We start from the raw sequence: 12153 nt of genomic DNA on the forward strand, positions 1-12153 counted from the left end.
CAATGCCAAAAAATGCAAAGTTATGCACCTGGGCAGCCATAATCCATGCAAGACTTATTCCCTTAATGGCGAGATCCTAACAAGAACGGTAGTAGAACGAGACTTAGGGGTGATCGTCAGTGAGGACATGAAGGCTGCCAATCAAGTGGAGCAAGCTTCATCCAAGGCAAGACAAATCATAGGTTGCATATGCAGGGGTTTCAGCCGTCAGCCGTAAGTCATTATGCCATTGTATAGATCCATGGTAAGGCCCCACCTGGAATACTGTGTGCAATTTTGGAGGCCGCATTATCGCAAGGATGTGCTGAGACTGGAGTCGGTTCAGAGAATGGCCACCCGGATGGTCTCGGGACTCAAGGATCTCCCGTACGAAGGATGGCTAGACAAATTACAGCTATACTCGCTCGAGGAGCACAGAGAGAGGGGAGACATGATCGAGACGTTCAAGTATCTCACGGGCCGCATCGAGGCGGAGTGTGATATCTTCTTTTTCAAGGGTCCCACGGCAACAAGAAGGCATCCGTGGAAAATCAGGGGCGGGAAACTACGAGGTGACACCAGGAAATTCTTTTTCACTAAAAGGGTGGTTGATCGCTGGAATAGTCTTCCACTGCAGGTGATTGAGGCCAGCAGCGTGCCTGATTTTAAGGTCAAATGGGATCGACACATGGGATCTATTCACAGGGCAAAGGTAGGGGAGGGTCATTATGGTGGGCAGACTAGATGGGCCGTGGCCTTTATCTGCCGTCTATTTCTATGTTTCTTGTTATTTACAATTTTCCAGTCCTCCGGGATCTCCCCAGTTTTCAAGGATAGGTTATAAATTTGTCGGAGTGTTTCCGCTATCTCGTTTCTTAGTTCTTTTAGTACCCTTGGGTGGATTTCGTCCGGGCCTGGTGATTTGTCGCTCTTCAATCTATCTATCTGTTTGAGGTCATCCTTATGGCTTACCTCTAATTTCGACAGTTTTTCTTCTTGATCTCCACTTATGATCTCTTCAGGTTCTGGTACAATGGATGTGTCCTTGCTCGTGAAGACTGACGAGAAGAACTTGTTTAACCTGTCTGCTACCTCTTTTTCCTCCTTTACCACTCCCTTTCTGCCTCCATCATCCAACGGTCCTACTTCCTCCCTCGCCGGTTGCTTCCCTTTAAAGTATCTGCTTACAAAGAATACGGTTAAAAAGCCAGCCTGGTTCCTCTGTTCTATTTTTGGAAACAGCAGTGATGGCAATATCCCCAATCTCTTAAATAAAACCAGCACTGACAAAATGTTTGAGTGGCAGCATGGCAAAGAATTTAAAACACACTGACTGTGGTCATAGTAACAAAGGGGTTGATATTCAAAGTGATTTAACTGGCCAGACACGGCTCCTGGCTGGTTAAATTACCTGTCTAGGGGCAAATTTTCAGCAGCATTTAATTGGTTAGTGCTGAACTATTTGGGGGGGCATTCCAGAGGTGGAGTCGGTACTTGGCCGATAACATGCTGATATTCAGCACTTAACAGGATCATATAAAAGTCAGTCCTATTTTTATACGAGGAGAGACAAGACATTTTTTTAGGTATATTAGTAATAGGAAGAAATGCAAAAGTGTCATTGTGGGACTCACAGCTGAAGTGCTGGTAATGGGACCACAGAAAACAAAAACAAATGAGGCTGGAAGCTATTGAAGGAACGTAGGGAAGTTCTGCCAACTATGCAGGTTGACCTTTTCAATGCTTCTTTAGAGTCAGGAGTGGTACCAGAAGAATGGAGAAGGGTGAATGTGGTACCTTTCTATACAGTATAAGTGGAAGTTAGGAAGAAATAGAAAACGGCAGGCCAGTAAGTCTGATTTCTTTGGAAAGTAAATTTATGGAAACACTTTTAAAACCATATAAGACAGATCTTAGATAGATTGTTCTTTTTCTCTTGACATGTCTGTTGCTTTTGATCTGGTAGACCATAATATTCTCCTCAGTTGACTGGAAGAAATACAAATCAAAGGGTCTGCCTTTCGATGGTTTCAATCCTACCTATCTAATCGTACATATTTAGTTCACCATTCCAACACTTTCTCTAGTTCTCACTTACTTCAATCCGGTGTACCACAGGCCTCTGTATTGAGACCTATTCTCTTAAATATCTAATTGCTCCCCTCACTCTTCTTCAGTCTTTGGTTTATTTTTTTCATTTAGGCTGATGACATCCAGCTAATTTTACCACTAGACTCTCATTCATCATCCAACTATTCATTATCTCTGAGAAACTGGACACAATTGCAGATTGGCTTATAATAAACAAGTTAAAAGTTAATTCTCAAAAAACTGCAGTAATGGGTTTTCCCTCAAGGATTTCACCAGTTAAGTCCTTAAACTTTAGTATGAAAAGAGTCCTTTTACAATTTTCAACAACGACTAAGATTCTAGGAGTTGATAATGCTTTAACCTTTCATTTGCACATCTTGAAGGTGGATTCTTCTTTTTTCGCTCTTCATCAAATCCAGTCTATTCATTCATTTCTTCAATTAAGTTCTCTTCGTATCCTAATACATTTCTTGGTATTGTCTAAATTAGACTACTGTAACTCTATTCTCATCGGTCTTCCAAGGGTACCAGCTACATCAGTTACAACTAGTTCAAAACACTTTATCGTCTAGACTACTTTATCGTCATTCCTCTTCTAAAAGCTGAACACATTCTGCCTATTTTGTTTTTTACCATATTCCTTTTAAATACAACGTTCTCTCTTATCAGATATTATCAAGCTAAATCCCTGGAAGACCCATCCCCAATGATCGCCAGCAGGAGGGTGCCCAACCTCTCCTGCCAGAAGACCCCCAGCCCTCCCCAACAATCCCCAGCAGGATGGTGCCCAATCTGTCCTACTGGAAGACCCTCCTGACGATCACTGACAGGAGGGTGTCCAACCCCTCCTGCCAGAAGTCCCCCCATCCCCCTAAAGATTGACGTCAAGAGGCAGCCCAACCCCTCCTGCCAGAAGACCCCCCCCATGCATGGACCCCCTCACATGTGGACCCCCCTCCCCTTCTACCCTCGGATTCCTCCTCCACTAACCTTAAATGTTGGCCAGAAAGACGGGTCTTCCTACTGTTCAGCTGGCAGGCCCGCCTCCATTGAAATGAGATGGGCCTGCCCCTTCCCTGTGCATTGTGGGATACACCGGGGAGGGGCTTAAGGCCTGATTGGCCCAGGCGCCTAAGGCCCCTCCTTACACCAGTGTAAGGGTATGCGAAGACCTATTTTTACTACAGGTTTGAAAAACAACCCCTAAATATATAACCATGGCAGCAGTAACTACATTGTACATACATTCAGTGCAATTGACTATATATATGCAATGGTGCTAAATATATGTATTAATATAAACATGTGTTGGTGTTTAACATGGTTGCCATCACCACTGCCACAACAACTGAATATTGGGCTTTAAGTATCTTGGTAATCCACATTTTTGTTTGATTGAAATGATATTCATTATATATTGATAAATTTACAAGTTAGAAGTTTTGGATTCTATATTGATTGCCTTCTATTTTCTCCCTTCTTTCACGGCCTACAAGGATTCTCTCTTGCAGTATTTTGTGCTTTGTTTTGCAAAACACTATTTCAGTGACTTTAGTTTTTGTTTGTATGACTCCCTCAAAGATTTATAGTGTGTGTGTGTGTGTGAACATAGTAACGTACCAAATGATGGCAAGTGAAGACCAGCATGGCCCTTTAAGCCTGTCCAACCAAAAAAAATCAGAACTACAATGGATAGCGGGAAATGTTGCATGCACTGAGGAACTTGCCTTCCGTAAAGCGAGCACTAAAGCCCCTGTGCTGGACGCTGCTGTCAGAATTCAAACGGATATACATAGTATTTTGAGAGGATATGATTGCACTAGGGTGGTCTCCTCCACACAACCTGGCAAGAAGAGGGGCTTCACCATTTTCCCCATCAAACACCTGTAAAAAAAAAGAGCAACACATTAGAACACAATGTCAATAGATTAATTTAAAAAAAAAAAAAAAATCTTTCCTGATCAAAATATAACCCACCTTTAATTAAGCCATGGTAGAGGGTTCTACCATGGCCTGGAGCATTAAATGCTCCAATGCTCATAGAATTCCTATGAGAGTCAGAGCAATGTTGAAGCATTTAGGTCTCTGGGCTGAGGTAGAAATCTCTACCATGGCTTAGTAAAAGGGGGAGATAGTTACCAAAAGTGGCACACATAGTAAAAGCATATAAAAATACATTCAAACCTCCAAAGCACAAACAGTGAAGACAATAGAGTTTCAGGATCCTTCTTTCTCGTTTAAGGGTTAATCATTATATTACATTACATTACATTAAAGCCCACAAAACCTCACGGATCGCAAAAAATGTGTTCAGTTTGTCGGCGATTGCTTTATCCTCCTTTATTCCACGGTCATCCAACGATCCCATCACTTCCTTCGTGGGTCGTTTCCCCTTTATATATCAAAAGAACTGCTTGAAGTGTTCCACCTCCTTAGCTATTTTTCCTCATAGTCTCTTTTGGCCCCTTTTACCACTTTATGGCACCTGCATTGATGCTGTTTGTGTCTTTTCCAGTTTTCATCCATTTTTGACCTTTTCCATTCCTTAAACTAAGTTTTCTTGTCTCTGATTGCTTCCTTCACCGCTACAGTGAGCCACGCCAGTTCCTTGTTCTTTTTCCTCTTGGATTCCTTGTTGATACACAGTATATATAGATTTTGCACCTTGGTGACTGTGTCCTTAAAAAGGGACCAAGCTTGCTCTAGCGTTTTTACATTGCTTATCCTCTTCTTAATCTTCTTCCCCACCATGAGTCCCATTCCTTCGTAATTCCCTTTTCGGAAGTTCAGTGCCGTGGACGTCGTTCTAGACCGATGTTTCGCCCCTGTGTCCAGGTCGAAGCGGATCATGTTGTGATCGTAGTTTCCCAGTGTCCCTTCTACTTCTACACCTTGTGCTGGTCCTCGAAGTCCATTTAGAATGAAGTCCAGAATTGCATTTCCTCTCGTATTTTCCTTGACAAGTTGTTCCAGGAAGCAATCGCCTACAGCATCCAGGAACTTGGTCTCTCTAATGCAGCCGGAAGTGCCTAAGTTCCAGTCTATCACCGGATAGTTGAAGTCATCCTTGATAACTGCGTTGCCTCCCTTGCAGTTGCGTTTAATCTCATCCATCATTTCTCCATCAATTTCTTCAGACTGCCCTGGGGGGTCGGTAGCAGATGCCGATCTTCATTTCCAGTCCATTTGTTCCTGGAATTTTGACCCATAGAGACTCTAGCTTATCCGTCTGTTGTGGTGTGTTCTCTCCAGTAGATTCAATTCCCTCTTTGATGTATATGGCAATGCTCCCACCTTATTGAGCCACTGTGTCTCTGCAGTATAGTTTGTATCCCGGTAGCACAGTATCCCAGACATTTTCCTCAGTCCACCATGTCTCCATGATGCCGATGATGTCCACGTTATCCCTTTGTGCCATAGCTTCTAATTCACCCATCTTATTCCTTAGGCTCCTTGTGTTCGTGTACATACACATGAGTTTGTGGCCTGTTCCTTTCTTGCATTTCCTTCCTCCTGTGTCCCTTTCGATCTGTCTTGCCTGTGAATTGGTGAGTCTTCCCCTCTATCTTCCTGTAAGGTATCCTTTGGGTATACCGGTTCCTGAACCATCGACTCTCTCTCTCTCTCTCTCTCTCGGTTGACTGTTCTTCATAACCACTTAAAAAACTTCTATAAAAAGAGATGTTTTAATAAGTTTTTAAAATTCTGAAAGTTATTATTCATTCTCAATTGTCCAGCCAGATTATTCCAAAATCTTCATCTCTGCCACCAAACTAGCCATAGCTCTGATACTAGCATACCTCACATGCTGTAACTCATCAACAGATAAATGCATTGTGTTCTACGATCTTAAGGATCGACAGGGTTGATGTAATGTCATTGCATATAAAAGGTACCACAGTATCCCTCAGTGAATTGCTTGAAAAATCAATACCAACACCTTAAACACTACTCGAGATTTAAAAAGTAGCCAGTACTATAGTTTGGGTTTCTGATTCCTCACATGCATCTCTTTGCACTTGCTCAAATTAAACGTCATCTACCATTTTGATGCCCAGTCTCACAAGGTCCTCTTGCAATTTTTCACAATCCACTTGCAAGGGGGAGAGTGTGGCACAGTGGTCAAAGCTGAAGCCTCAGCATTCTGAGGTTGTGTGGTCAAACCCATGCTGCTCCTTGGGTCTCTGGGCAAGTCACTTAATCCCCCCATTGCCCCAGGTACATCAGATAGATTGTGAGCCCACCAGGACAGACAGGGAACAATGCCTGAGAACCTGAATAAATTCTTGTAAACCATTCTAAGCTCCCCTGGAAGAACAGTATAGAAAATGTAATAAATAAATTTAACAATTTTTTGTCATCAGCAAATTTAATTATCTTACTAGTTATTCCCATCTCTAGATCATTGATAAATATGTTAAAAAGCAGCGGTCCCAGCACAAGCCCCTATGGAATCCCCACTATTTACCCTTCTCCACTGAGAATACTGATCATTTAAACCAGCATTACTATGAGCTCGCCAATTTTCAGAGCTCTCCTTTGTTTTCCAAAGCTCCATCTGGTGTCAGGTAGATATAAACACAATAGTAAAGGGTTTAGCTTATCACCCTGACATTTCTGGCTTTATGAAAATCTGGACCCCCTAGACCTGGAAAATCTGGACCCCTAGACATGTCCCTAGGCCTGCTCAGTCCCACCCATCCCTGCCCCATCATGCCCCAGTTCCACCCCATCACACCCCCAAGCCTGCCTCCCACTGCCTGCTCTCGTTGGGCAGGACATTCGTACATGTGCGGATGCCCTCCTACCCGAAGGAAAGCTTTTCAAAACCCAGACAAAGTGCCAGGTTTTGAAAAGCCATTTGGACCCCTGGACGTGTCCTCAAAAGGAGGATATGTCCGTGGAAATCTGGACGTCCAGTAACCCTATCAATGACCCAGAAACCAAAATAAAGAGGGACACGTAAAAGTCACCATAAGAAAATCACAGTCCATCAATGTGCTGAATATTTTATGTGATTGTATTCAGCACATAGATGAATCGTGATTTTCTTACGGTGGATTAAAGTCTACAAGAATCCTGAACTTTTATGTGGCCCACTTCATTTTGGTTTCTGTTGCTTGCCACAAGGGACACCGCTTCTCCTTGTTTTTCTATGAAACAGAAAACAGTGAATGAAATTCCTTCTGCTAACTCCTCTGTCCCCATTCTCTCTAACCCCAGTAATCTACAAAGTTCAGGATGAACAAAGTCAAAAAGTTACAGGCTGTTACAAACACATATTTTAGGACTCCAAATGTTCAGCATTCCCCCTCTCTGCGTTAGATTAAAAATACAACACAGTAAAAATCAGCACTTCTATTGTCAAGTGTTTTCCTAAAATGTCAGAAATGAAAAATTGTTTCCTTTGCTAAATTAATAATTTCAGCGTGCACTTTTTGATACTTTTTGTGCACGAAGGAAACAATCTGATGGGTGTTGGCGGATATTACAAAAGGGAAAGGATTCTGGTTTGAGGGAAGTCCCCAGAGGAACAGAAACAACCTGCAAAAATTTCTAAACAGATAAGCAAGAAAGGGTGGATATGAATGCATTAGTCACATCTACCATTTCTGCCACAGGAGAGGAAATGAAAACATGCAGAGATTTCTTTTACGTGCTTTGTCATCCACTGCTTAGCATCTGCTTGCAGATTTTTTGTAAAAATGGTTTTCCTTAGTTGCTTCACTTTACCAATGGGCTTATGTGAAGGAAGAGGGCAGTAGAGTGTGGCTACTTATTTGAGGTGAACACCTCATTAGTTTCATTATATTTATTTATTATGTGGTATATTATATATCCCATCCTCCCAGAAAAGCACAGAATGCGTTACAATTTTACATACATAATACACTTCTCCCTCCGTATTCGCGGTTTCAGTATTCACAGTTTCGATTATTCACGGTTTTTAGATTGCTGGCTCCTCCCCCCAAATTACATCAACTTGCATAGAGAAATCGCTGATTCCAAATATTTACAGAGAAAATCACCGATCCCCAGCACTTTCTTCACCGTGTTTTGCTTCTCCTTCAGAAACAGGCCAGGTCTCCCACCACGTTATTCGCAGTTTCACCATATTCACAATGGTTTTTAATAGAAAACAGCGAATAACATATGAAAAAGTTATTTGCGGTTTTTCTGTATTTGCGATTCTGTTAATCCCCTATCACAGCGAATACGGAGGGAGAAGTGTAAAGTATATTTATATGAAGCGGTGGCAAGCATAAATGATAACATGGCAAAACATTATCTGACAAAAATGGCAGAATAAAGTTAACAGAACATGGTAAAGGTATCTTTAGTCGCCTATCATCAGTGGGGTACCAAGGGGGAGCGGTCAGCCCCGGGTGCACGCCCCAAGGGGGTGCACAGCTGGCCACCCACCGGGGAATAGGCTGCCGCTGGGGAATAGGCTTCCACTGCTGCCATCGGAAATAAGCCGGCATCAAGTTCTCCCTGCTTTACTTCCCCACAGGGCCGACCAACTCTCGCCACCCAACGTCAATTCTGACATCAGAGAGGACATTCTGGGCCAGCCAATTGCTGCCTGGCTGGCCCGGAACGTCCTCTCCGACGTTAGAATTGACGTCGGGCAGGGAGAGTTGGTCGGCCCCAGGGGAAGAAAAACAGGGAGGGAGAACTCGGCGCCTGTTCCCAATGGCGACAGTGGCAGTCTTTCTCCGGCAGCGGTGGCAGCAGCATGTTTCCCAATGGCAGTGGCATTGAGAAGGGCAGGGAGAAAGAAAGAAAGGGGGCAGGGTGAAACAATGAAAGAAAAAAATGGGGCACGGAGAGAGAGAAAGACAGACATAGAGAAAGAAAGGGGGCATGGAGAGAGAGAGAAAGAAAGAAAGGGGGCAGGGTGAAACAAAGAAAGAAAGAAAGAAAAAATGGGGCACGGAGAGAGAGAAAGACAGACATAGAGAAAGAAAGGGGGCATGGAGAGAGAAAGAAAGAAGGGGGCAGGGTGAAAGAAAGAAATGTGGCACAGAGAGAGAAAGACAGACATAGAGAAAGAAAGGGAGCATGGAGAGAGAAAGAAAGATAGGGGCAGGGTGAAACAAAGAAAGAAATAGGGCACGGAGAGAGAGAAAGACAGATATACAGAAAGATAGGGGGCATGGAGAGAGAAAGAAAGAAGGGGGCAGGGTGAAACACAGAAAGAAATGGGGCACAGAGAGAGAGAAAGACATATAGAGAAAGAAAGGGGGCATGGAGAGAGAAAGAAAGAAGGGGGCAGGGTGAAACAAAGAAAGAAAGAAAAAATGGGGCACGGAGAGAGAGAAAGACAAACATATAGAAAGAAAGGGGGCATGGAGAGAGAAAGAAAGAAGGAGCAGGGTGAAACAAAGAAAGAAAGAAAAAAATAGGGCACGGAGAGAGAGAAAGACAGACATAGAGAAAGAAAGGGGGCAAGGAGAGAGAAAGAAAGAAGGGGCAGGGTGAAATAAAGAAAAAGTTGGGGGATGGAATGAGGTCTGGAGGAGAGGAAGAATACAGGAGGCTGAAAGAAGGGAAGAAATATTGGATGCACAGTCAGAAGAATAAAGTGTAACCAGAGACTGATGAAATTACCAAACAAAGGTAGGAAAAATGATTTTATTTTCAATTTAGTAATCAAAATGTGTCCGTTTTGAGAATTTAAAATGCTGTCTATATTTTGCACTATGGCCCCCTTTTACTAAACCTTAATAGCGGTTTTTAGCGCAGGGAGCCTATGAGCGTCAAGAGCAGCATGGGGCATTCAGCGCAGCTCCCTGCGCTAAAAACCACTATCATGATTTAGTAAAAAAGGAGGGGGTATATTTGTCTATTTTTGTATAGTTGTTACTGAGGTGACATTGCATAATGTCATTTGCCTTGACCTCTTTGAAAACCCGCAGAATATAAATTATAATTAACATTTTCTCTGCGTACAGTGTGCTTTGTGATTTTAAAATTTTATTGTTGGTACATCATTTTGACTTGGCTACAAAGTTAAGTGGGAGGGAGGGAGGGGAGCTGTTGAAAGACATCTTGTAATCCTTGCAGGCTTGACTGTGCAGGGGATTATTTTTGTAAAATCGTGTTTTGTTATGTGACTGGCATTATTTAGACTTTAATTTCTATGAATGAATAGAATGACAATGATATAAAATTACTTGCTTGTTTTTATGTGCGTGCGCTGAGGAAAGTGGAGAGAGAGTGGGCTGAGGACGCTGAAGGGAAATGGGGTAGAGAAAGTGGGGAGAAGATAAGAACATAAGAACATAAGAAGTTGCCTCCGCTGAGGCAGACCAGAGGTCCATCTCGCCCAGCGGTCCGCTCCCGCAGCGGCCCATCAGGCCCATTGCCTGAGCAATGGTCCCAGACTATCCCTATAACCTACCGCTACTCTTATCTGTACCCTTCAATTCCTTTATCCTCTAGGAACCTATCCAAACCTTCTTTGAAGCCTTGTAACGTGCTCCGGCCTATCACAGCCTCCGGAAGCGCGTTCCATGTGTCCACCACCCTCTGGGTGAAAAAGAACTTTCTGGCATTTGTTTTAAACCTGTCTCCTTTTAATTTTTCCGAGTGCCCCCTTGTACTTGTGGTTCCCCGTAATCTGAAAAATCTGTCCCTGTCTACTTTTTCTATACCCTTCAGGATCTTGAAGGTTTCTATCATGTCTCCTCTAAGTCTCCGCTTTTCCAGGGAGAACAGCCCCAGCTTTTTCAGTCTGTCAGTACATGAGAGGTTTTCCATACCTCTTATCAGTTTAGTTGCTCTTCTCTGGACTCCCTCAAGTACCGCCATGTCCTTTTTGAGGTACGGCGACCAATATTGGACACAGTACTCCAGATGCGGTCGCACCATTGCACGATACAGTGGCAGGATGACCTCCTTTGTCCTGGTCGTGATACCCTTCTTAATGATACCCAACATTTTGTTTGCTTTTCTTGAGGCTGTGGTGCACTGTGCCGACGCCTTTAAAGACTTGTCCACCATCACTCCCAGGTCTCTTTCAAGGTTACTTACCCCTAGCAGTGATCCTCCCATTTTGTAGCTGAACATCGGGTTCTTTTTCCCTACATGCATGACCTTGCATTTCACTACATTAAAGTTCATTTTCCATTTTTTGGCCCATTCTTCTAGCGTCGTTAGGTCCCTTTGCAGATCTTCGCAGTCTTCCATGGTTTCAACCCTGCGGTAGAGTTTGGTGTCATCCGCAAATTTAATAACTTCGCAATTTGTTCCCGCCTCCAGGTCATTAATAAATATATTGAACAGGAGCGGTCCCAGCACCGACCCCTACGGAACTCCGCTCGTGACCCCATGCCAGTCTGAGTAATGGCCCTTCACTCCAACCCTCTGTTTCCTGTCTGCCAGCCAGTTTTTGATCCATCGGTGGACCTCCCCTTGCACCCCGTGTCTCCACAGCTTTTTAAGCAGTCTTTCGTGCGGTACCTTGTCAAAGGCTTTTTGAAAGTCAAGGTAAATGATGTCAATGGATTCCCCTTTATCCACCTGTCTGTTTACCCCCTCAAAGAAGTACAATAAGTTTGTGAGGCATGACCTACCCTTGCAGAAGCCGTGCTGGCTCGACTTTAGCTGTCCATTGTTTTCTATGTGTTCACAGATACTGTCCTTAATCATTGCTTCCATCATTTTTCCCGGGACCGAGGTCAAGCTCACCGGCCTGTAGTTCCCTGGGTCCCCCCTTGAACCCTTCTTGAAGATGGGTGTGACATTTGCAATTTTCCAATCCTCCGGGATCTCTCCAGTTTTTAAGGATAGGTTACATATTTGGCGAAGTGGCTCTGCTATTACGTTCCTTAGTTCCTTGAGTACCCTTGGGTGAATGCCGTCCGGACCTGGCGATTTGTCGCTCTTTAGTCTGTCTATCTGCCTGAGGACATCCTCTTGGCTTACCTCTAGTTGGACCAGCTGATTTATAAATTGACAATTGTACAGAATATTGTTTCTTTTTATACTTTAATATAATAAGTTCAATATAAAACAATTCAAGGCTTGTGTGGATGGAACCAGGTGTTTTGCGGGGATGGGGACCAAGCTTACAGG

General features: G+C 43.5%; 1 protein-coding gene across 2 annotated transcripts in view; it reads right to left on the reverse strand.

Moving 5' to 3' along the window:
* CUBN (cubilin) overlaps positions 1-12153 on the reverse strand; it is a 494825-nt gene that overhangs the window by 223461 nt on the left and 259211 nt on the right. For both annotated transcript variants that reach the window (XM_033931276.1, XM_033931275.1), the window contains exon 32: positions 3798-3954. In XM_033931276.1, the coding sequence (XP_033787167.1) occupies positions 3798-3954 (157 nt within the window). The remainder of the gene's footprint in view (positions 1-3797; positions 3955-12153) is intronic.

Source organism: Geotrypetes seraphini, chromosome 2 (assembly GCF_902459505.1).
Source record: "Geotrypetes seraphini chromosome 2, aGeoSer1.1, whole genome shotgun sequence".
Taxonomy (NCBI): Eukaryota; Metazoa; Chordata; class Amphibia; order Gymnophiona; family Dermophiidae; genus Geotrypetes; species Geotrypetes seraphini.